Source organism: Megalops cyprinoides, chromosome 2, assembly GCF_013368585.1.
Source record: "Megalops cyprinoides isolate fMegCyp1 chromosome 2, fMegCyp1.pri, whole genome shotgun sequence".
NCBI classification, from domain to species: Eukaryota; Metazoa; Chordata; class Actinopteri; order Elopiformes; family Megalopidae; genus Megalops; species Megalops cyprinoides.
The window spans coordinates 12,509,795-12,536,752 of record NC_050584.1 but is presented as its reverse complement, the minus strand read 5'-3'; the positions used below and the strand labels follow the sequence as shown (position 1 = coordinate 12,536,752).

General features: G+C 43.7%; 1 protein-coding gene across 3 annotated transcripts in view; it reads right to left on the bottom strand.

The window, feature by feature from the left end:
• LOC118772738 (collagen alpha-1(XV) chain-like) overlaps positions 1-20,041 on the bottom strand; it is a 68,834-nt gene extending 48,793 nt beyond the window's left edge. For all 3 annotated transcript variants that reach the window (XM_036521309.1, XM_036521311.1, XM_036521310.1), the window contains exons 1-2: positions 19,782-20,041; positions 19,601-19,677 (exon numbers count right to left, since the gene is read on the bottom strand). In XM_036521309.1, the coding sequence (XP_036377202.1) occupies positions 19,601-19,677; positions 19,782-19,792 (88 nt within the window). In that variant the 5' untranslated portion in view covers positions 19,793-20,041. The remainder of the gene's footprint in view (positions 1-19,600; positions 19,678-19,781) is intronic.
• Between the last annotated feature and the right edge of the window lie 6,917 nt (positions 20,042-26,958).

Here is a 26,958-nt window from a genome sequence, read left to right as displayed (position 1 = left end):
ATTCGATCTTCATACACAGGATTCCTTAGAACACTGGAGAACAACGCCCATCCCAAAAGCCACTGGAGTCATCGCTGTCTGACAGAGTTACTTTATTTTCAGAAACTTTGCTATATGTATCCTCTTCAAGGCAGCTTGTCCATCCTTCAAACTGGTCAAAAATAGCACACACAACTCGCAAAATCTTCCAAAAGACACACAGAAAGAGTCTCAAGTCTCTGAAGTCATGGAGCAGAGCATTCATTTTTTTCTCAATCCAGTCTGAATGGTGAGGGTTGGCTGAGGCAGCTGCTCCTCCTGGCTTAAACCAAGAGGTATGTGGGGAGTGACTGTACTGTGGTTTCAGTGTAACAGGGTTCATTTAAAGTACTGGTAACTGAGTATAAAGGTGTGTGTGTGTGCCTGTGTGTGTGTGTGTGTGTGTGTGTGTGTGTTTAGGTGGACTTAATATTGGGATGGATACATATGCACTCTCTTCATTACTCTGGCCACCAGTAGGTGGAGCAGAGGTTATGTGATCGTCCCTGTGTATCTCTTTGTCTGCCGGTCAGTGAAGAGGATAATTAAAACTTGCGGGTGGATGAAAATTTGTTAAATGATGGGACAAGGACCAGTGTATTAGAGGTTGATGAAGATCTGGATATGGGAAGGGATATCGGGTGGTGAATTAAATAACTGTCCCACCCAGGGGAAGATATCCGCTCTCCATAGTGCACTGTCCTGCACCGGTACGCGCAGGTATGCTCAGTGTTCACAAACTTCCCGCAGGCATAATGAAGCTGCACTGACTGAAACATGATGTCATACCCCTACCGCTGCCAAAATCCCAGCTGGGCACACCGCTCTCTGTACTTCTCACAGCGGCACTGCCAAGCTCTCGCCAAATATGAGCGGCACAGCTCTCCCATCATGCACCACTGCATGACACGATTACCGCACCGTTCACAGGAACAACCGGCAGCAGCCAGATTGGCCCTGGGTCACATTACATCACATGGACATCTGTGTGCAATACAGAGGCATCTGCCCAGTCTGTGTTCTGTCCTCAACAGTCCCTCTGTCTCTCGGTAACAGTCACAAGCGGACTCCAGGGTTGACTGCACAGCTGTCTGACCAAGACTGATTAACTCATTACAGTATAAATAAGTGTAGTGCATACAGGGGCAAGCTGCCTTAGACCTACTGTTTGCACAGTAATGTGATCTGTTCTGTGAGGGTTTATTTTGAAAAAAGGCTGTTTAATCTCCCTAATTCTTTGCAGAAAATCACTCTCATGAGGGAATTCCCACAGAATGAAATAAAAACTTGACCATGCAAAAAGTTGCAAGAGTTAAATCTTGTGCATATTGCTATGCTTTGTGGTTTATTTCATGAAAGAGTTTTTTTTCAGTGGTTGATTAAAAACATTAAGAGCTACTGTTACACCCAGCTGCAGCCTAATTAGCCAAACGAGCAATGTCACCTGTCCTTCTGTCCCTTGTTTTTTACACTTGGGTGTGAAAGAGGTCACAGGAAATGACATCGCCTTGCGGGGGTAAAGTCAGACCCAGCCCTCAGCATTGTGATGCACAAACAGCGGTGCAGATGGGGGGGTGGGGTCGGGGCTCGGATTGCTGAATTTGGCCAGAGAATGCCAAGAATGTCAATTCCTAACTCTCCCCCCTCCCCCCACTGCCAACTAAATTGACCACCTGGAGGACAAATGAGTCAGACGCAAATGCAGCCTCTTTCATCCGCTGTTTTGGGTTGGAGCGCTGCCTTTATTGTGTCCCGCATGATCAATAACGGTCATCGGTTCGGCCAGCAGGGGAGGGAGTCTCAAAACACAGCTGAGAAGGCGGGGGGGCGGGGGTGGAGAAGGAGGAGAGGGCTGCACGAGGGCAGGTAGAAAGCCTTGCCAAAAAGAGGCAGGTCAGTCAATGTAAGCTGCAAGGACACATGCTGAAAGGCAGACCTGATTTCCTTTCCACTCACTCAGAGACTGAGAGCGCGGCAGTTCACAGAGATGCGCTCAAAGGCAGTCTGAGGATTCTGTGAAATCGTTTACAGAGTGGTATCTGAGGAAACGCACCAGCTCCGATGGCTTTGGCTCATCTGGTCCCGGTGATGGGAAACACGTCACAGTAACAGGAGACAACATGAATTAATCCTCAAGCTAGAAAAATAATCACAGGTTCACACTGCAATACATTTAAATACCGGTAAGACCTGTTGCTGGTTGTGATAAATGATACCCGGAGAGAGTGGTTGGTTGGATGTTCCAGACATGTACCGTTAAGGTGACCATTACCTGAGCAAGACAGGGTAAGACTCTGAGCTGCTGGCTGATATTTAACTGCTTTAACCTAGTGCCTTCCCCGTTCCTTTTTCCAGAAAGGAACCTCCTGGATGTCACTGAACAAAGGCATTTCAATTTAGACTTCAGCTTCTGTTAACACCACTGCACCCATTAAGCCAGTTCAGAGACAAATGAAGTGCAGGCTAAAATGTTCAAGCAAACTAAACTGTCACTTACACAATAACAGTGCGAGTACTGCAGTGGATCGACTGTGTGCCGGAGACCTCACAGGCTGGAGCCTGAGCCTACCGCAAGGCTGACAGCACAGGGAGCTCTTTAAGACCATGCATGAGGAAGTGCTGACAGACGAACCAGACTTTTTAATAAACATCGATGACCTCATTAACGTGAGCCAAGAATGGCTGAAATTGACCATCTGTGCCCCAAAAAAGGTTCTTCTTAATTCCCTCTGCAGAAAAAAATGCTCCATCTCACGGGATATTGAATTTCACCACAATCTTTTACCTGACTCAGGGTAATGGTAGTAACAGGGCTTGATGTAATGTTCAGCGGTAGTTTCACTGGTCAGCCAAAAGCAGTTCTCCACAATGGCACATACTTAGCGGCATCATGGGAGCTTGTGAAGTTATCTGGGGCCCCGATGTGTCGTTGCTATAGGCTTAAACACAGTGGCTTCTAGTCAAAGTCAATTATTGAGGGCTTGCGCATATTACTAACTGCAGCACAATATGCTAACTGCAGCACAATGAGACAGACAGTAGCCACAGTGTTAGTAAACCTGCCTATAATGTGGCGTATGTCCTGGGAATCTATGGCCACTCAGGCTGACTTACTAGAACTAGCATTCCCTCACACATCCACATTTCTGTAAGCACAATACAGACAGGGCTCCACCATCAACACAGTGTTTGCGCAAACTCGGGAGTCAAGGCTTGAAGCTTTAAAAGGAGTCACGGTCACCATCGCGAAGCTCCACATCTCTTATTCTGTTCAGCATGCCCAGAGACTGGGGTCGCAACACATTCTGTGTGGCTGAATAGAGGTCTTCCGCCCCCTAATGGAGGGACTATGCCGCCATGCAGAGTCCATTCTCCCAGGCAGCTCTTTATGTGCGGAACAGCAGAGCTACTGTGATGGCCCTCTCAGAGGCGTGCCGTGGGGGTGAGACTCGGAGCTGCTGCTCTAGACCTACAGCGGCAGCAGGGATCCAAGGACATAGGCTCACACTGGCTCACACAGGCAGGGGCTGCCGACGTCCATTGTTACTTAATGCAACTGGTTGTGTGACCGTTCCGCCCCGCTGCCCGGGCAGTTCAGACCTCCCCGATGTGTCGAAGTGTCGAAGCAGACATCACTGGGGCGCCCCTACACGCAGGCTGGAGGACCACAGTGAAGCCCCTTCGGCAGCCCCAGCGCAAAAGCACTCTGGGGGCGGACACACAGTACAGCATGCATAGCTTGGGCTTGTGTGTGGCCAGTGGGGGCCACTGCAGCACCTCCTTCAATCTCTACAAGGGAGAGTGACAATAAGAGCTGGCCTTGTGAGCCAAGCTATGATGGAAGAGCCTCGCATACTGAAGCCCACCGGCTCCGACTGTCAGACAGGTGCTAAATGGAGGGGAAAGCCTCTTCAGAGCACATACTGTGCCATCCATTCACTGAGAGTAGGCGAGGCTTTGCCCCTGATGCACCGGGGAGGCCAAGAAAATTCCATTAGTCATGTAAAAGGCTGCCATGAGAGGGACCCTAAATGGCTCCACGCATACATCACTGGCAGTAAAGAGTAAGTGCGAGACGTAGGCGCTTCCTCCTCCCAGCCGCTCTGTGTGGTGAGACGCGCACAGTAATGCGGCAAAGCTGTTAACACGAGTCCACGCCCAACAAATGAGGTTATGCATGCTGTGGTGGAGCTGGCAGAATGTGTGAGATTTGCGGCGCATCGTTACGTTTTCAAGGGTGTAAGAAAATGCCTCCTCAAAGTGGATGTGAAGCATGTGGTTCTCGCACTTTAAGTCCACAAAACCTCTAACAGGGTCATTACCAGAGGTTTACAGCAGCAGAAGGAAACAGCGCATTTATGGGCAGGCATGCATCCGCAAGCTTTTACGCAAGCTTTCCTCCTGGCTCCGTTTTCAGTTGTTCGGGCGTCATCACCTGGATGAGCAGTCAAGACACCCGACATCGAGGTGCAAATTGGCTATAAACACGGACAGAATTCAGAAAACTGAACAGGTTCTGCAAGAACTCGACACATTTGAAGAAAAAAAATGCATCCCAAGAGGCAACAATTCGTCTCTACAAGTCCCACGCCTGATCATAAATCACGGGATCTTAGGAACTTTTCCATTACTTCAGACCGAGGTGTGGGGGGGGAGTTGATCAATGCCCACGCCCACGTCCCCTGACAGTGGCAGGGGGTACAGGGGCAGAGCAGTGCCAGCGCTGTGTCATGCGTGCAGGGGGATAATTAGGAGCCCTGAATGCCCCAGAGTAGGGGGTCATTGGCACAGACAGTCACTCACGGCTGACCTCCCTTTTCCAGCTCCATCTGAGCCGCCATAGACTCTTCCTTTGTCAATTGTGCAGCGATTTGACTGAGATGAAAAGAAGGGGCTGCAGTTTCGCCAGTCGTAAGCAAGAGAATAATATCTCTTTGTGCGATTGAGGGAGAATGTTCCGCTTTCTCCTTGACTTTCTCTTTTCGCCTTTCAGGTCTCCTGCACCTGGATCGCAGAGCTACACGCTGGTTTGACATCTACTTTCCGCTAACAAAAATTCGGGGGGAACAGTTCTCACATTGTCCTCGGCGAAGAGCGGCACGCGCGTACAGTGTGCACGTGAAAGCTGTGTAAATACCTCCTGTGGAACTCAAGTGATTCCAAATTCTGTACAGCCGAAATCAGCATGGAGAACAGAGAACAAAAATAACGTAGCTTTTTTTTATTTAACAAAGTGCAGCTGAGATTACAATGCACACAAAGAGAACTGTATAAAATAGATTTATTTGATCCTATCAATAGTGAAGCTTTCTTCACTATGCTTTCTCAAGGAGACCTCAAACTCAGTGAAAGGCTGCCACGGATAATGTAGTTAGCACTTACGGTAAGTTTAAAATTACAAGGTGTATTATAAAATTAAAGCATAAAAACACTTGCGAACATTTCCACATCTGCTGTGGCAGACACCACAAGGTGCTAATTTAGGACAACAAGTCGGGTGCATTTCACATACAACATAGACATGGAGCCGTGAGCTTAGGGGCACAAAGCTGTTGTTTGAGTGACATACCGTTTCCCACAGACATGTTTGACCAGCTGTGAGCCACGCTCTGAACAAAGTGTTAGGGAAATGATAGGAAGACTCAAATTGCTGGCTCCCTTGACAGCTTGCTTGCAGAATGTAACCTTTAGCCTGGGATCTTTTGAGAGCAAGTGTGAAGCTCAAAAAAAGCCCAGGAAACAGAGACTTAAGCAGCATCCTGCTTCAGGGACTGGCACATGACCCCTGCATGAGCCCTCCTGTGTGAACGCAGCATTTCATTTCAGCCCAATAAAATGTCTGTCATTCTTCCCATGGAACATCCTCTCATAAAGGTTTTTTTTTTTTAAAACAACCCCCCAAAAAACTTTCCTGGCCTAAAAGTAGAGGCTCAAGTTGTCTCTATTCATCACTGCAAAAATCCCAGTTTAGAAATAAAAGGACTCTCTGGAGGCCTGAGTCATGCAAGCTAAAGTTACGGAATGATACCATCTGTCTTGACTTCACAGCACACATTTGTTTAAGGACACACCATACAAGGCCTGTTTGCAACTCGTTTGCTCTCTGTGCTGTTACCAGAGCGCCAAGAAGCCACCACACGTTGGTGGCATCGGAGTGGACTACCCCCACCCCAACCCCCCCAAACAATCACATCCTTGTGCAGGTGAGGGAGGGCAAACTGGACGGCCCAGCTCACAAACAGCAGGATGCAGAAAGTTCCGGATGGCCTGGCTGATTTATCTCACACTGCTTAAAGCCACCGGACGACAGCTAAGCACAGCAGCAGTTACGGTCTACGGCAGCTGTTACACTCAAGGTTCCGAAAGAGAGGGGCTTTTCCTGTGGAAATATTTACCGGCCAGTAACCGGGACAATTGCGGATATGTCCCGCTTGCTTACACTTCAGCACCCCGTTAGAGAGCTGGCACATGACCTTTTTTGCCAGTGCCCTTGATACATGGAACCTCACCCCCATCCTTGGGGGGAATCATTTTAAAACAGGCATGCTGAAAGATTAATACAGGGGAACATTTCCAGTGCTTTTAGCCAGCAGGGTTATTAGTTGCTTGTAGGTTAACATCTGTACTGTGCACTGCCAAGAGGACAGGGCCCGGGCACACAGTTCTACAAGCTTGATTTACTGTACTTATTTGCAGGAATAACAAACACGACCTGGGTAAACATGTGCACCTCAGGGGCAACAATTTGTACATTACTTAATTAATCTGCAGCTGCTCACAGACTCAAGTCCTTACTCGGACCTTACTGGCTGTTTGCTTAAGTTTGCAAAGCAGAAAACGATGCCTCTTTCTCTGTTTTTCACATGCACTCTACACTATAGTTTGGAAAGGTTGCGACAGGGCCTGAATACAGCGAACTGGATAACCTTTTGCTAAACCGGCATTTAAAATGTTCTAATAACTGACCTTAAGTACCCGACCGTGTTCTTCTGTACAGAACAAAAATAGCCAGTCCCGTTTTAATTCTCATGTGAAAGTAACAAAATAGAGCAGAAAACCAGGATCTTGATTATGTTGTGAAAAAAAACAACAACTATACACTTCAGACACCTCCCCTAACACACACATATATGCCTTGATCTTTCAATAGCACCCTATAGTATAATAATTTCCCTTATCAGGGTTGATTGATGACCACATAACTCACTTGATAGACTGAAATGAGAATTACTGCCAAAAAGTGAGTCTGTAATCTCAAAGCAATCAATAATGTCTGAATGACTCACATCTGCTGAGCACACTACTGTGGAGACACTATCACGGTTTACGTGTCTGACAGCAGCCCAGAAGTGGTGAAGCGCCCACTCTCTCTGACTTGGCTGTAGCCCATGGCTGAACCGATGAGCTGGAGGCTGAGTCTGGCACCCTGCAAACACAGGCCGAGGGTCTACCGGGGGCCATCTGGGGGGTGAGGTCTCTGACTGACAGGGTTTGGCTGGCCCAAGCTGGAAAGAACGCCCCCACCCACAATCACAATCACACGCCATAGCAGGTAATGCGGACAACAGGTTCATTTGGTCTGTAAAAATAACAGCCACAGAGGTCCACACAGCCAGATACAGACGGATCACCACAACTGGCTGTGCCTGAATGTGCTGCTAGACGCAAACAACATCAGACATGAAGATAAGTATAAGGTGCCTATTTTGTGTGTCTTCCCATCTTCTGTCTAAATCCTTATTCCTATTTTCACCTCATAAGACAATACTATATTACATAAAGAAATTGATGTGGTTTGATGCCTACTAATTGAACATTTATTGCAGTACTTCCAAAAGTCAGGGCCTTTCTAGTTCTTGATTTGGACAATAAAACTCTACTCTTTTTTTGAAACAATTGGCGAATGCCTCAAGTTCAGGTCAAATTTAATGCTAGCCTCAAGCAGGCTGCCTCCACCACCGATGTCTGTGCGACTCAGGATCACTGACACCTCCAATATAACCTTGGCAACCACAGAATCTCTGGTCCCAAAACATTCATATTTCCCTGAACTCAATTTAAGTTAAACTGCAGCTCATTGACATGTTTATGTAATTACACGGCCTGGAAAGATTGGGTTTGTTAAATGGTGATGTTTTATAAACAGCAGGCAACAGACATGGGCATGCCCTGACAGTTAGAGCCCAATGTAAGATTTAGGCCTTCATTTCAAATGCCATCCATTCATTGTAATGGCGAACTGCTGACTGTTACCTGATGTGCCACAAGACTTTGAACCTGGCCTTTACTGAGAGAATTCCAAGCCTCCACTGGTTATAGAAAATGAGATAACAGTTAGCTGCGTCCATGAAAGATCATGTTGTCTTACTTCTAACAGGAGACATATTCTGGTGGCTCTTTCATCCTGAATCAGCATTAAGCACACGTATGCCTGTTCACTTTCACAGACCTGAATTAAATCCCTGAAATGGAGACCAACGTGGAAAATATAGGGCCTCTGTACAATTTTGTGGCAGGTTTATGGATAAGAACCTCATATCCTACAAAGAGATTTACTGCCCGTCTGTGGGAAAGGAAACACTTAACTCAGGCAACTGCTATGCCTCAATAGAACGATGCCCTATTGACTTATAGATATGCTCCTCATATTAGCATTCTAAAATAACAGAGTTATTTACTATCAGAGCAACAGGGAGGGTAGTCCTTATTATATTCAAACAAGTACGCCTAAAGTAAAAGATTCAACAAGCTGCCTGTATGCCACCTTTAGTGAACGATAAGGTAAAGGTAAAGGTAAATCTTTCATTGAGCTCATCCTACTTTCGTCTCCCTCATTTTTATACTCACTCTCTCTCTCTCTCTCTCTCTCTCTCTCTCTCTCTGTTTATCTCTCTTGCTCCTTCCCCTCTCTCATGTTCAGTAGGGGCTCAGCACAGAGGCGCAAAGTCACAGCCGGGGTGAACAATTGCTGGACCCAGGAGGTCAGAGGGCGCGCAGCAGATGAAAGCAGGAAGCCGAGTGCAAGGAGACAATTCTTTTCACCTCTCACATCACAAAAGACATTCCTTCCTTTCATCCTTCACTCAAGCCTCAAAATTTCCCATCTTGCGAGCGAGGGAAAAAGCGGCCCTGGCACACTTCCCTGCGTTTCCCCTAAAATGTTATGAGACAGGATGACAGGGTATGACTTCAATAACCCCCGAGCGCGCTTATATAGCAACACAGCCTTCCTAAGGCAGATCTTGCACAGCGGTTCCCACGTGACTCCACTGTTACAATGAAACCGCAAGGATTGCATCATCTGATAGAAAATAAACAGAATGCCAAAAGGTTCAGTGCGTAATTTTGCAAGTCAAAACAAAAAGAATTGAAAAACTTAGCTCAACAAAAGCAATCTTGGTGCCATTTAAAACATGGCCTACGCCCCCCCGGGCAGAAAAAGTCTTGAAAAAACAGTACTTCAGGATATGCATGGATTTTGTTGGCAGTCTAACAGGGAAAGGGTACAATTCACAGAAGGAAAATCGAATTAAAACTAAGAATAATAATTAAGGGGCTAAATAAGATCCACAGCGTCATCAATGTGGACCTGATTTTTCAGAACACAATTGATACTGATTAAGAGCGAGATACTGTGAGTTGACCAGCAGCAAACAGAGGGTGTAGCGGTAAAAACAGATGGTACACAATTTATAGCCCCACCACACCAAGGGCTGGCAAAAGGTGGTCAGTTGGTTCCGACTTGCCAGTTGGTTCCAACTGTGTAATCTCACTCCATAAATCTGCCTTTTCAGTACTTAACCTCTTGTGCGCTCCTTTCACAGAGTACGTTTCCACAGCGCTAAGACAGGACACCAACAATGAGTGTCCCACCCTCACAATTAGTCCAAGGGGGGTCTGTCTGTTGCCATGGTGCCCCGAGGCATCGCCACTCATTCATCCCCAAGTACTATCACTCTAATCTCAAATATTCATCAAGGCAGCAGGATGTGAGCAGAGTCCAATAGCTCACTGTGTGTGACCTGAGCCGGAAACATAAAACACAGACATTGAAAATATCGCCTACTAATTCTAGTTAACATCAACATACACTGTAAAAGCTATTTCATCAGCATTATCTTCATGTAAAATGTCTTAAGTATGAATAATCTTATTCTGTGTGTGGTTTCAATTCACACCACAGCTAGCTAATTCACAAAACAGACAATAAACAAGTGCTTAACAACAATGAATCACCCTCCAGTTTGGACTCCTCCCTTTGGTAAACCACACAGTGAGACAGCCCTGTGATTGACTGGGGCCCTGTCCAGGCGACCAACCGCTAATATTCAACCACTAATACTGAGATGACCAACTTAAAATACTTATGCATGAAATACACTTTTTCTTACAGTAAATGCTTCTTTTGTGACTAGAACTATGAAAGGCAACTGCAGAACGACTTTGCCTCTGGGACTGGCAACCTAAATGAGTAATTGAAAGCAAACCGCTGGGTAGAGCCCCTCCCTCATAATGTTTCCAATTAAACCGATGGCATGCTGGCTGCCCTCCAGGGCTGCCAGGTCTGATTCAGCTGCCCTGCCTGCTGACTGGGCGTCTCCAGACCACTGGGTTTCCACTGCCAGGGCCAACCCTACACCTACATTGGCTCTCAGGTTCTCAGAATGGCCTATAGAACGCATGTTTCCAAGCGCCACGCAGGAAGTGTTGACAGGTTTTGGAACTGCACTGCTAGGGCGTTGTTTACTTTCTTGTGACATCACTGTCTATTGTTATAGGCCCGTGTAATACAAATGAAGCACAGACGGGCTATGCTTCAAGGGTCAGGCAGAGATGGAAATGATGAGCTGGTGTACCTATTTAGCCAACAGAAGGGAGCGGATCTGTCATGGGAGGACAGCGGTCTCCGCCTCTACCTTTGATTTCAAATACCTGTCTGTTCTTAATACAATGACACATATTTGTTGAATTAGACTTAATTTCATGACACAAAGCAATCACAATACAAGGCCATGTATTAAAATGATTGCGGAATGTCTTTCATTTCAAGCAAGCATCTGACTTCAAGGGTAAAGATACCCATCATCAAATCCATGATTTCTATTAATATTGACAAATGCACATGACTTTCACTTCAACCCGGACCAAAGCTTAAAAGCTCCCCTTAGAAATACATTTCCAAACTGTACTATGAAAATAAATATGTTAAAGCATTCACTGTAGCAATGGAATAGCACAGTGGTTCATCTGAATTAAAACAGATTGCCAAAGTGACTGCTATGTTAGTCCTGAACAGGACTAACAGAAAAGAGCAGAAAACACTCTGACATGAGAAGAGATGAGTGGTAACCGTGAGAAAAATGACTGATCGAGGTCAATGCAGTGAAAAATGTAACTGAACACTTGAAACTTCAATCACCCCTCATTCAGCAGAAAAGGCACTTTGACTTACCAAGCTGGTCATTGCTGAGAGCACCCTTCATAAAGCATATTTAATCGATAACAGAGGACATCACTTGACAAGCATAAAATGTTAGCCACTAAAGGTACACCGAGTCACATATCCGAGGATGCCCGAATCAAGAGTGAGTCTTCCACTTGGCCTTGATTGCTCCCTTTGACCAAGTGTGTAAAATTAATATGTATGTGGATTTCACATTGGTCTGGTATCCCAGAATTCCTTTCATCTGAGTTTTCATGAGAGTTCCATTCAACTGCAGTCACGCTGAAAAACTCCATTGGACCAATTTACTGCCTTACTTTTTAATTAGAAGTGAACACAAATTGTGACAAATGACTTTGTGGCTACATTTCAAGGCTCAACGTAATCTGAATCACTGTGATATTTATCTGGTTATCAAACAGCATTCGTCAAGAATGCAAAAAACAAAATATGTCATACGATCATTAATTTTTTATGATTATGGCTGGATTTAAAAGTGACTGTCCTTAGATTCAATTTATAGCTAGCTCACTAACTTAAGTAAATGATACAACATTAAAATAGTTACATTGTTAAAATTAATTGGAGAGGTCCATCTCTAATTAAAGTGTTTTGTTCCTTCAAATGTACTGACATTTTTGTTTTGTACCTAACATTATTTTCTGCAAATTGATATAACAAGATCTCCTTGCCCACAACTTTCAAAAAGTGCTTGTCAATAATAAGAAAGATTAGTGTGGGAAAGGATACCATATTTAAAATGCATAGAGGTAAAACCCAGATTTGTCTGTGATTCTGATATGATTTCCAGAAGCCTTGCTTCTGCCATTTCCATTACATTTTGTTTGTTTTGAGTCACTCTTGTTCTATCATGAGCCAAAGCACTGGAATGCTGACAGCAGAGTGTCTCAAATGTGCTACCAAATTACACCATTCTCCTCCTCTCCTTACCTGATATTGCATGAAGTATGCACTCATTCACATCCACTTCCTTCGCTCACTTGTATTGGGACAAATATTATTTTACTGCAGATCTTAGCTGGTCCTCTGTCTACTTTATTTATTTACTACTTTACATTTACAGCACAATTTTCCATTCAACAGTTTGACTGTTTTCCCTCCAAAACAAAGTCAAGACACTTGAACATCTTGGATTTTCATTGTTTTTTTTTTTTTTTTTCAGATCCCACAAAAATGCCTTTCCAAAACCAGACGATTTTTTGTAATTGTGCCATTAGTGTAGAATGGCAGAACTGTAATCAATACATGCAACTCAACACTTAATTAGAAAAGAAAATGGGAGAAAACAGCTCACTTTCTCATGAGACACCACGATGAAAGCACCAACTTCCCTCTGGCATGCCTCAGACCCTAAGTCAAATCATTACGTTTCATTTCTTCAGTATTCCTGAATGCTAGCCACAGTTAACATCACAGTTCCAGAAGAACAAATTATGTGGAAAGTACTGGAACCCTTTCCAAAAGGTGAGGGTGATTTCTTGGCCCACACGCCAGTGAATGAGAGTATGTAACGTTATGTTGGAAGCACAGCATGAGTTCTCTAGAAATGCCCCAGTTAAGCTTGGCAATAGACAAGATTTCTGAGTGCTTAGCAAATTGAACAAACTAATATGGTTTTACAAGCAACAGTGTTCCCAAATCAACGTGTTTTTGTGATGTTGAGGGGCCCATGCTTCCACGTCAGAGCGATTTTTATTGTTGCAGAGGACCGGAAGGATTGTGGAGACTTGATTTGTATATGCGAGTAGTACTAGCCCATTTTTTACAAGGGAAGGCTAAAAGAAAGTCAAACAGAAACCACAAAAACAGAGACGACTGAATATTATTTTGGGCTGATTGTTGCAACAGCCTGATCAGATGACTGTATACGAAGCAGGATCAAGCTGGACTGTGGATCACAAAACGTAACCGCTAAAATAATCAGGATGATTAGGCTGAGAAACACAAGGAAAGCTTAAACAAATCTGAAAAGGGCGGTTGAAGAACGTGCACAGAAAAAGGGCCCGGGGGGCTTTCTGGCTGCCTGGTCGAAACGAGTCTTATTGCGAGCAGATTGCTCATAAAGCGACAGCGCGCTTTCAGGAAGCGTGCGTACAGCGCAACCTCGCAGCCCGCAAGCGACGCAGCTGCCGCCCAGCTGCGCGCCGCGCCCCCCCTCGGCAGCCGCAGCCCACAGCTCCTGGTCCTGCACCGTCAGCGGCTTCCTCCGTCAGACCCCCACCACAGCCCCATCTCCCAGTTTCGCTCAAACCACCCCGGTGCCACATTTCCCACCATATGGAGCCGAGTGGCACTGAGCACGTTAGATTCTTTCCTTTATGACGTAGCACAGCGCTTCATGTGAGGCAAACTCGAGGATGCTGATTTCAAACATGTGTAAGAGCAGACTGTGCGACAGAGCAATGCCTTCGCTTCTTTATTTAGGACTTTTTTGTTCCAATTTTATATGCACTGGGTATTCATACAACAGGCTGGAAAAAAAACGGATGTAAAGAATGGATTACAACATTTTATAAATATTTAGGAATCTGGGTCCATTGTGGGACAATGAACAAATGCATGGACGCTTTGGACCTCCCTCTTTTCAGTCTGCGACAGGAAGACCACATCACAGTACAGTGTGTCTGACTGAGGTGGTAAGTGTTGACCATGGAGCACAGCAGTCTTCTCCAGTTGCTGTTACTTCATTCCGCAAAGCAGCCTGGGTGACCTCACATTTGGAGCAACATTCACTGTGATCACAATCTTGGGGGACTCGCTGATTCACTGCATTCTTGATATGCTGCGTTCAGTGAGCTACCTCTCTGCAGCAAACGCGGTTTTAAAGAGGCAAAGAAGAAGCAAAATCATCCACCCATGGCTCCCTCAGAGAGGTGCCATGGGATGTAGATGATAAAAAGTGAACTTCAGAAGACAGACATCTTCTACATTCCACGCTCTCCAAGGACAACACTTTATGGTGCTGTTGAGACATTGGGCAACTCCATTAAAATGATGTTTTACCACAGTTTTCATGTAAGATGATAGCCATTATAACACACTCTACTCACTCTTCTTCAATCAAAAGCCATACACAGGGAATTACCAGCACATAAAAAGATAGAAAATCATCTCAGGGCTCATCTACTTGGACATAAATACCGGTTTCCTCTTGAAACAGTTTCCTGCTTGTTTTCACACATCTTTCCATTATGATGTTAACTTTCCAGCCATTAACAAACACTGGGTGATGTTTTCGCCCATCTGACCGCTGTTGCTGAGGCCAGGAGGGCAGTCACACCCTGAAAGGTCACATAAATATTTAGAGACACTTCTATTTGTGGTTCACATTCTTTTTGCAAACCTGACTGGAAGTGACCTAATGAGCGCTTTTTTTTTTTGTTTTTTTTTAAATTCCCCTGGCGTCGGCATCACAGCTGGGGACGCGATTGCAGCGACGGTTATCCGCTCCCCTATTTAATACACGGCCTCAAATTTTTGGATAATAAAATCACATCAAAGGCTATGAAAACAGGCCAGCCGTGCTCAAGTGCTTTGAAGGCCCACGCTTTGACACAAATGAAACAATTAATAAAATGAAGTGGGTACAACAATCAGGGCTATGCTAGAGGGGCAGACTTCCTCATTAATTTTGAATCTGTACTGAAAAGTTTCGAACTTTATTGAAGCGTTCAGAAAAGCCACCGATTAGAATATAAATGGAAAAAGTTTGCAGATACCGAGCTTGTTGATCTAACAGCTGGGTTGTGTCATGGTGGCCACGAACCGTTTAAACTCCCTTCCTGTTATTATTATCATGATTATCATTTCATGGAGTTGGAGAGGCTTTTAATTTGCTCTTTGCTGCCTGAGAAAATATTAGTCTTTGCAACACTCCTTGATGGGGGTTCTGTTTATCGTAGTTTATGTTGGGACATTCCCATTGAAACTGCACACAGGGAAAGTTCAAGAAACTGCAATATATACATACTTCTGATTGGTCGGCATGGACTGTTTCAAAGCTCTCTAGCTCTTAAGGCAACAAGTATTGTCTTTGCTTCCAAATACACATTCAATATACGACCCAAACATAGTATTTGTAATATAAAAACAGCTCAGGGGAATGATGCCCAGGCTCTTGTGAGGTATGACAAAGGTAAATAAATCTGGCATTCACATTTACAATGATGTATGATATTTACGGCATGCATTATCTATAACTGTACATGTGTTTAGACTGATGCCACAAAGCTGGGTGGTTCTACACTGAGATGAGCATAACTTCAACATGGCAGTCATTGGGCTCATTTGCACTGGAGTATTGCATCTCATTTACAAATTCCATAAAACGGACAATACAAAATAATGCAGTTGATTGGTAAAGTCCGTTAATAATTATGAGCATTACTATTGCAATAAGTTTTTTCAAGAGGAGTTTGCTCATACCTGTAATACCAATCCTGCATGGGGAAGGGTGGTATCTACACTCCTTGTGTGAGCTTAAAAAAAGCTAGCACACTGGAAACCCTCTCACCAGTACAGTACAGTTTCAGTAATAACAGCAAGGCACAAGAAGAGGCCATATTTTCCTGCAGGAGTCAGTGACCTCATTTACGCAGCTTGTGTTAGGACACAGGAACGAGACACTTAAGCACTTCCTATAATGGATCTGCATCCTCTGTTTAATATTTTCCAGAAAGAGTTTGAAACAAATTTGCCTTCGCCTCTGAAGTCAAGTATTTATACACTGAGCAACGCCAGCTTTTTTGAGAGGACAAGGGGAGAGCAGAATGTGACAACGAAAAAACGCAGCAGCGGCTGTTACGTAAGTGCTTCTCGCAGCTTGGACGTGTTTCCAAATTCATTCTCTCCTTGAGCAGGCAAACGCTTGGGAAAGAAACACAGCAGGACTAGACTGCAGCTCTTTGCCTGCACACAAGCCGAGCTTGGTCAACCAAAAGCCACACCTAATCGTGGTATCACGCCTCTTGTCTCTGTATTCATGAATGGACAACGGACAGTTGTGTGATGGCCAGTTCAGTTCAAGAGGGATTTCAATGACTACCATCTTCAGTAATCACAGCAAACAAAAGGCTGTGATGGCTTTAGCAGATATGGATGAGCTAGTCTTTGTAGCTGATGGGAGCAGAGGGTAGCAGTAGCAGAGAGTAGCAGTCCCCACAACCGGATTTGATGAAAAAAAAAAAAAATCAACACGATCAGGGGCTGCTTCTTCATCACACAGTGGGTGCACTTACGAGCTTCTCATGTTGTTCTGTCATCTCTCAGGGCAAACCCCTACAGCTACCTGTGTAAGACTGCAGTGAAAAGGCCCACACCCTGGGGACAAACCTGCCACTCATTCAATTCACTTGGCAGGAAATTGTTGTTGGCACCAGGCTTTGGAACTGCCCAGGGGTGAGCCGAACCTCACCTCTTTCTCTGAGCTCCACACACCTACTGGAACACACTAGGAACGCAAATTCATCCTCAGCTCTTTGATGAGCAGTTGGACCTGGAGACATATTTCTGTCCTAAAGTAATCGCAGACAACAGGGCTAAGGAACCTGCTTATTACATTTCAAATAAACTGGGACAGTATTGTGAAGCAGCTGTTGTGGAACTGTAGTATACTGCAGGATTTCCTGCAGTATGAATGAAAATGTAAAATGTAAGCTTTGTAAGTTACCTGAGATAGGAGCACCTGCTTAGCAAATCAAACACATTTTGAAGTGCATCTTATATGTAAATACACTTTACATGGATACCCCCTTACCCAGTGAGTTCTTTCTGGCAAACCTGTTCTTTCACAGGGGCTGAGAGAGGGGAAGGATATCAGATTTATCTCAAAAGCCTGCTGCTTTGGCTGTCAAAAGATACTGCAAACGTTGTGTTTCAGTATCTTTAATTTCCCTTTGAGATTAAGTGTGCAGTTCATGGATGCCACAGGCTGATGTCAGTGCACATAATTTGCAGAGATTGCATTCTCACCCGGGTCATCTGAGGACAGAGACTGCAGCTAAGTATCTTAGTTTCACCATAGTTAAGCACTGCAGTAACAAGTAACAGCTTTATACTCATTCTTAAGTCTGTAGTGTATACCTCAAAATGTAAATTTCAGGCTTCATTCTCCTCTTTCTTTCATTAGCCTAACCCCAAAAAATATCAATTAAGATAATTAGTCCAGTTTTGGCCAGCTGTACATGCTAATACATACGTTTTTCATTTTTTGCCTGTTGCACTCAAGAGGCAATTACAAAAAGCACACATAAAACTGTACACATAGAAAATGATTCTGAACCCTCAGAACCCTCAATTATTTATTTACCAATACATCATCTGCAGCTGTTTATTCAGGCTGATTGTCCCCAGATATGAGTGGAATTGAAGCCTTTACTACACCATGTCTTTGCTCTTTTCTGATGTTCAGTAAACATTTTCACTCTCACTAACAGCACCATTCCCCCCCCCCCCCCCCCCCAAGCTAACTACTACATATCTTGAAGTCAAAATGCAAGGCCTCCTTTGCTCCAAGAGGGTAGTGTAACCTGCCTGTAGGGAACAAAGTGGGACGGCCATTCACCAGTCTCTTCCAATATTTCAAGACAAGTAATTAAAGGAGCATTGACCACACCCATCACTTGACTACCACCTTTCATCATCGTCATCATCATCATCATCATCGTCAACACCAGCAGCAGAATTTCAGCAACTATGGCACCTGCTATTTACCCTTAACTTCTTCATTTGTCCTCAAGTTACAGAGATCAGCTACTGAGGTGTATGCATGATTTCAACTGTGTACTGCAAAAGGTAAATAGAATGTGTTACAGTAATGGCTTGGGTAAAATTGTTTTATTTCCAAGTAAGAGTTAAACTGAACAGGATGTGTTGTTTCTGTGGGAACGGTGTTTGTTTCACAACTGTTTACAAAGTGCCCGAGTCTGGTAATCTTTGTCCATCATGGTCTGTTTGGCAAGCACACTGCTGTGCTTGTTTTAATTTCTTTTAATTTGGTGAATCATCATTGTACAGTAGTTTGTATAAAAGTGGCACTTACAAGTATGTAGCTTTCATATGCCGGTACAGTAAGTAAGGACCAACCCAGGCACCACTGTATCATAGCAACCAGTAGGACGTCAGTTGCACATCTGTATGTAGCACTGTGCTTCTATATTCTCTTGTCTAACCAAAATTGATCACCGTGCAGTTGCAGACCATTGAAAAGTTTTGCAAAACCAAAAATCCCTGCAAAACCACATTAGGGTGGCACGGTTACACGAGAGCGTCATTGCCTCTCTTTTCCAAATGTCTGCGGTCCTCATGCTTGGTTTAGGATTAGTTTGTATGCATTCTTTGGGACTGACAAAAAGCGTCAAGAACCAGAATTACCCCTTCCTCTCGGTGATAAACGGCGCACTCCTTAGTCAAAGCGTGATGGGACATACATACATAATCTGATTGCAAAATGTGTGTTCCATGCTTGGTTATAGATGGATTTTAACTGCCTGGGTAGCAGCCGCAGTACTGAAGACACGCGCTCCAGATTTACACTAAAACGCTGTTCATAGCAGACCCTGCAAAGCGGTTTCACACATCTGTTGTCTACAGAGCAGGTCATTTTTAAGTCGCTAAAACTACAGGATACCCGTAAAGGGTAGAAAATCTATTATGATCTCTGCGCTATATTTATGAGTCTTAGAGAATGTTTTTAAAAGATGCTCTTTTCTAGGGACTCAGCCCAACCATTTTTTTTTCAAGTCGGACAACTAAGAGATCAAAATTCAAGCACCACTTTGTATTTCAGTGCATAAAGTAGGCTACTAGACTGCTACACTCAGTTTAATATTGCTGCAATCCCCATTATCAACGTATAATCGTTGCCCAGTTATGTAAAAGGACTATTCAAACTCTTGCCAAAAAAAGTATTTCCTGCACGGTGGCGACAACTTGCAATTTAAGTTTCATTTATTTCATTGCTCAATTAACTGCATCGATTTTTAATTAGAAGCGCATGCCTACATCCCATTCTATAAATTTCTGTTACTTCTGCACAGCAGCCAGCCCCTTAAGCCAGCGCGAAGTATAGACCACACACGTAAGATTAAAAAGGGCAGGTATAAAATCCGCTTGACATACCTTCCATAACCTGAGCTTCAGCAGAAAGATGGCAGTACCACAGGACGAGATGTATACCAAGGGACCACAGCAATAGTCTGTCGGTGAAAGCACAGGTTAACACGAATCTAAGTTCTAAATTGAAAATTAAAAAAAAAAAAACTCTTTAAAAGACTTTTTTTTGAGGGGGAAAGGTACTCACCGGGAATTCATCTTTGCTTAGTGATGGATATTCTTCGGGAACGAAGTTCTCTCATACATATGTGCTTATGGTTAAGAGTTGGAGCCCGCTCTGACTCTCACTCACTCTCTCTCGGGCTCTTCTCTCTCCCCCACTCCCTCTCTCTCTCTCTCCCTCTCGGCTGCCTGCAGCTCCAAATGGAACAAAGGCTGCCTTAGTCCTTCAGTGCCTCAGTCGTTCCTCAAACACTGAAACCCGACTCCCCTTATTCCCTCCGTAGACCGCCGCTGTAAACTTCTTTAACTACCCTCCCCAACTAACTGTATCGCAACCCCCCACTATCACTACACACCGAGCTCCCACCTCCTCCAGTTTTGATTACTGATATATCACTATTCCCCACTTTTTTTTTTTTTTTTTTTAAAAAGGCTGCCCTTGGATGACAAATTGGCAAACAGCAAAGCCTTACAATAAATGTCTTGCAAAAAATCTTTGATTTATGGTATGTGCCCCTTCGTGTAACATCATGAATTAAATACAGGATGTAACGTTATGGAAAATGACTACATGTAACCTTATGTAGCTTTAGGTTGTAGGTCAGGGAGATAAAGAAGAAACAGGTGCAAACAATTTACTGATATAATTTCTTCTTGTCATGTATCACACATCTGTGGCTACTGCATGCCCCAGGATTTTCTTTTAATGTAAATTAAATACACTTTGTTTTGCTCCTACATTTTCCATTTAAAAATATTATGACATCTTTTCTACTTCCCAAAATCTCTAATATGTGCAAGATATGCAGAGGATAAAGACAGGAGAGCAATAAATTACAACAACAAAAAATTGATCTGTTGAAGTGTGTGGATATTTGCTGCATAGCGTTCGAATAGTGGTCATTGTAATCCCCACTAAAATGAGAAATCCCTGCTTTTCAGTTGTGTTTCCTAGCTATTATTAGAAAATTACCCCTGAAGCTTTTTTTTTATCCAATCAGAGGTAGATAGACAGGTTATTAGTGATGATTAGCAAGGCACTTTCACAAGAGCTGTATCTAGTTCACATACATATCTGAACCATTATGAATTATACCGTGTTTTCACTCCGCAAATTCAGGTGTTTCTGGTGCAATCCTATGTCAACTCATAGCCATGCTGAAGTCATTTGAGGTTTTGGTAAACCCGACCTTGGATCCACTTCATCTTTTGCAGGGGTCAGCTGTTCTCCACTTCACTGCTACATGCCACCACTTAATACAGCTTTACACATAAGTGATTAGAAGTTTTTGGTACTTTCATATTAATTGCAGTTTTCTACAACTAGAAAGGCATTAAAACAAAAGTATTACATACTAACATTTGTGTTTATTAGATAACTCTTGTCATACTGAAATTGTATTTAAGTTAATATCACATGAGAGTTAGTTAATATGACAGTATTAATAATTACTATGGAAGTGTATTTTGACAATGATGAGTTTGTTTGATATAGCTGTAAACGTATCGATCTGAGGAAGTCAAGGGTTTAGACAGTCATGTAATTTGTTACCTACAGCAACACATTAATCAATGTTTCACTACCTACCTCAGAATAAAACAAAATCATAAAACATTTCTGCTGTGCAGTATTCATTTATGGGAAGCCCACACAAATGAAAACTTCCTGGTCCCCCATTTACTGAAGGAAAAAAAAAAAACTACTTCCATTTATACCACAAAGAACTAGCCTCAGAGAGGGCTTCTGTCCTGGGCCAGGCTGTACCTGGGGGGTAATGTAAATGCTTAAAAAACCATGGCCACGCAGAGGTGTAGCCAAAGCTGGGCTAGTGCAAACACCACATCGCTGATACAGATCAGCCAGGCCTGACTCTGCAACATCTCAGGAGAGATAAAGAATGCAGTCAAAATGAGAAGACAGAGCCCAAGCCGTTTTCAATGTCAGCTTTGTGGCGGATGCATTATTGAAGTTTATGTGCCCAGAAAACACACAATGTGCTAGCCTCTCCAAAAATCATGATATTTTTCTCTGCTGCTTGTAGCTTTGATGAAATGCATGTAGAGTTTCAAATCAAACTGTACAGTGGAATGGTGTCAGTGACTGTCCACCCCATCATGACAAAGTGCCTCAGAGGTTTAGCTCTCTTGTCAGCTGTGACCTATTGTTTGTCCCACAGCAGAGACAGTCTGATGTTCCAGTCCTTTGCTCAAACTTTGCAGACACTGCTACAGGGCCAGAGTGATCATGAGACATAGTTTTAATGCTGCTGATGGTACAGTATTGGAGACTCGGTTATACCAGGCAAGAATGTGAAATAGCAGCATTTTTTTTTATTGAAGGCAACAAGAATTCCATTGTTTGGATGGTGTATAAAGGTATTGAGAGAGAATAATCTTGACCCGTTAAGATAGGAAATCTAGATCTGGAAGTATGTACATCTTCGTGTTATAAAGGAGTTAACATTATAATTTAACTGTTTTATTTGACCACCAGAGGCTTCACATCTGGAGGTTAGTCACTAAAACGTTGGTCTTTGCTGTCCATTACCATATCAAAGGTCTTGCTCCATGCCCAAACAAAAGAGATTAATAGGCTGAGGGCATGGTGACTGTTTGCTCTCAGTTGTCTACAGACCAGTGCTGCCAGGACAATACTATGTTAAAGTGACCTGGTGTCACATGACATAGTCCTGATTGGCAGTGCTAGGGGACAATTCTGATTCAGGGTATTAGTCTCAGTCTTATTTACGTTGGATCAACAACCCTTAAGGAATCATCACGTTAAACATGTGGCGGCCATGACATCTCCCAGATGGAGATCCCCACAGCTTCAGCAACAGAGCCATTCATGTCTGTTGCTGTGTGTCTCCGATGAAGGACATCTGCACCACAAACCTTGAGCGCCCATATGCCCTTCACTAACCGCTCCTCTCTGTCTGATTGCATCAGTGTCTGAGTGTGCGGCCCACTCCCCAAGGCAGTCTGCGAAAGTGAGGATGGAGCCAGGAATGCTTTGAAATCGCCACAAACCACTTGTCTGATACAGGAGAGGACTGTGTCCCGGCTACGAATGACACCATGCAATTCCAAGTCTCAGTCTTGATGGGGTCTTCGTTTGCAGAGGCTGCAGTGTGGTATGGATGGCAGCAGTATCAGAGGCTGGGTTTTGGTGTCAGTTCTGAACCAGCTCTTATAATGGACCAAGATGATGTGTCGCTTGGCAGTGTCTTATTGCTGTAGCTTGCTAACATCTTTCAAAAAATCACAAACTCACGCCCTTCTCAAGCTTTGTGTAGGCAACACGGACTGCAAAGCAAAGTCCTTGGAAATGGCCTGAGACTGCATTTCACTTTAGGCTTAATCATTTCCCCTCCAAAACACCCAGAGGACCTGTTGCAGAGCATGGATCACCTTCTGTTCCCATTGTCATAGTACTACTGAGCCATTGTGATGTCATCCGGGACCAGCTCCAAATCAGCTATGGATGAATGGATATCTAGGAGTTATAGAATCTTTAATGGCCTGGACTGAGCACCGTCAGGGTGTTCAATGTCTACAGTACTGTATGAAGATAATTTGTGAAGTTCATGACATGGAAACACATTTAAGAGATTTATAGTATAGACATGACAGGCTGCCTTGAGGCAGCCTAACATTTTCAGTCTTCAGTTCTCCAGCAGGATGAATACAGGTTTGAAATGTTTGAGTGGCATAGTAAATGTAAATATAACTATATTTGTAATCAAGTAATTGTCCAATTGGAAGGAAAAATACCATGCCGCAAGTTCTGAAATGCATACATAATGGTATGTACAGAGAGAAGACAGAGCTGTCTTCCATGTAACAGGAAATTTCAAGTGTAAGAATAAAACAGAAATTTATGGAAATGAAATTCTCATCATCTGGGACTCTCAGGAATAATCAGCATGTAGTCAGCTTTGTTATCACGTCAAACCAATCCTATGACATAAACTAATTAGAAACAGCCAGGTCCTTCCCAAGAAATACCAGCGAAAAGAGCACTCTGATCACAAATAATTGATTCCATAAATGTTTGCATTTGACCGACTCCTCTTTTGTAGTTACAGGAAAACAGTTTCGGTTACACATACTCTTAAGTTTATCAAAATTAGAACCAGGCAAGAGGAATACTCTAAATCCTTAGGAGAGGCTGCATTCACTTTAGCTTATAAAAGTCTACGGATCTCCCTGGCAACCCATGTTTTTGTAAACAAACAAATGCTAGAAGGAACAGTGATGGTGGGAGAGAGGTGGTGGGTGGTGAAATTCTGGCTGATTACAGCTGTAATCGAATCCAAGGCCTTGTATTAGTCAGCAATACTTTGCCGTGTGACCATCCACAAAAAAAGGCAGAAAACTAGATTCTTGATCACAAAGCAAATTAGGCTATTAATTATTTAACATCTGTCATATGCCAATGCCAAAAGTAAAAGGTCAGCATGACAGCACTGTGGAGTAATAGAACAGGGATCGCAAATTATGAAATTCCAGCCCAAGACTCAGCTACAGTAAATGTATACCGTGCAGGAACGGTGGAAGAGGCAACCTAAGCATGACAATTGAGGACTGAGTCTGTGCAGGATCTCTTCCGTGGACATTGGACCGCAGTCTTGCGGGCCTCCTCCATGGTTTACTGCTGACACAGCAGAGGCATGGTGGCTGGTAATGGGGCAATGAGAACAGCTAAGCTCACTTCTGGGCGAATGACCAGGAGTACATCAGGCACAGGAAACATTCTCCGCAGCACTTTTATGGGCCGATGTTCGCTGACGGCTGGCACGGGCCCAGAAACACAGAGGCTACTGGGAAAAACAGGCTGAAGAACATCTAGAGTCCAGTGACCGGGGGAACCAGCCTTTAGCATCTCCAGAGAAGTCTGTCAGCTGAAGGAAAACCCTGCTACTCAGAAGGGGTTTGCAGACTTTTTGTTTACCTCATCCATCTCACTCCAGACTGACAGGGAAAGGACATTGTTATCTGGCCTTAAAAAAGGCTTCATATTTCAGCCCTCAAACTAATGACACATTGGTTTCGTCAATCAATAAAAAAATATTTGGCCATATTTGAACATCCCAGCATGTTGATCTAAGAATAATAAACTAGCCCCACAAAAAAAGAAAACCAGAAGAAATCCCAGAAGCTGGCATGTTTACTGTAATTGGGATTGTTCAGCTTGTTCCATAGATGACCTTTCTGACACACACTCCGTGATGGTATGAGAGACAAGGTGGAATGTGAGGTCTGACTCTGAGTGTAATAAACTACCTTTGGCTACATTTCAGCAGCAGAACTACGTCTCCTTTAGCCTGACACAGAAGCAAAGACTCGCTCAGAGCTGCTCCTCACATCCAGGCTTACTTTGTCCACACAAACAAGATATTTTTTTTGTTTATTTTATTTTGTTTGTTTTTTTTGTCATTTTTTATGAGGGGCCAGGGATACAAAGAAAGAATAATTTCACAAACATGAAAATGAAAAAAAAAGCCTCAATCCTCAAAGAAGAGCAGTAGGAAAAGTGGCCTTTGATAGCCTTATTTCCTGCTTCCACTGCACATAATGGAGCTTTGAAATAGTGCAGTGTTATCGCAGCGCTATGGAGACAAACAGACAAGTAAACATAGATCAGTGGTGTGAGTAGACAGAGAACAGAGCCAAACAACGGCCAGGACTTCAGCTGTTATATTTAAAGGCATCTTCTTCAGAGCTCTTCCTCCAAAGATAGCTTGGACATAAAAATCTTGTGCCTTCGAATACAGCACATGATATACTATTATACATGCATATTTTAATATTTAAATAAAATGATACAGTCTAAGGTTTCATTTTTTTCATTGTTATATTATGACAAATGAAGATGATTAATACTAAAGTGACAGCGCCAAATACCTCTGGATCCATTGTTAGAAAAAAATCCTACTTTTGACATTGATTCGGTAGCTTAAGGGAATTCATGGCTTCAGTCTTTGTAAAGGTTGGCCTCATTCCCCATGCCTCAGACACAGAGACAGGCAGATGTGTGCCCTGAAAGCTAAGAATAGAATCAGTTAACTGTCTTTTACCAGGGATTTAGAATCAGAGACCACGGTCAAGAGCCATGCAAAGTGGAGGACAGAGAGCCACACAAGGAGGGCAAAGAGTGCATTCTCCCCCTCCTCCTCACAATGAACGCCAAGAGCATCAGACCTGTCCCATGGCTGATCTGTGCCCTTCAACAAGCTGAACCAAGTGTTATGTCTCAACAATGTCACCCAACAGATAAGCGCTCGCTGTAAGATCTGAGGTCGCACCTCTGCACTCTCGGGGGTCATATATGTGTGGCCACATGGTGGAGATAAGGTTTCTAATTACTGTCTGTGATACGTCTCTAGCGTTGTTCTGCTATCATAACCACAACTGACCTGCAAGCACCTCCATCGCTTTTCTGAAAGAAATTAGCGATCAACTATAAACATTTTGCATTTTCCCCAGTCAAAAATTTCTTCTCTACTAGAAACTCTGGTAAGTGAGGCCACACCTTTGTCCCAAAGCCAGAACCACTCATTTTTAAAAATTATTACATTTACCATGTGAGGTCAAACTGCCATTACTCTAATGGTAAAATGAATTGCTTCCCTTCCCCTGTACACTGGCACAGTGTTTTGTTTAAGCCAAGCTGGGATTTTTCTAAATTTAGCATAAGAGGCGACTTTCTTTGAACAAATTACTGTAATGCAAATTGAGCATAGCTTTCATAGCTTACATGCCATTTTTACTGGGCACTGAAAGCAGTACTCCTTGCAGGTTACATTTCTGCCCTGCGCAGCGCTGGGAGAAACTAAGTCATAAGCCAGGGGCCAGACAAGGAGGGGCTAAGGGGTCCAGGCAATCTGACTTTAGAACGTTTTCACTCACATTAACCCGGAAAAAAGACGTTATGCCAGAGGCACGGTCTCAAGTGAATTTCTGATGCAATGGAATCTGAGTCACAGTAAGGCCTGGGACCAGCAGCCAAATACTGTTCATTCATTCTCGCCGCGGCTCCACAGATGTGCGGCCTATGCGCAAGCGGAAGGGTGGGGATGCATGCCCGACTGCCCGGACTAGAAAGCCCTGTACAGTACCCAAAGCTGCATGTGATGGTATAAAACGCAAAGCCCCAAACAGTTTTGTAGATTAATGAATCTCCTGTTTGGATCTCCTTG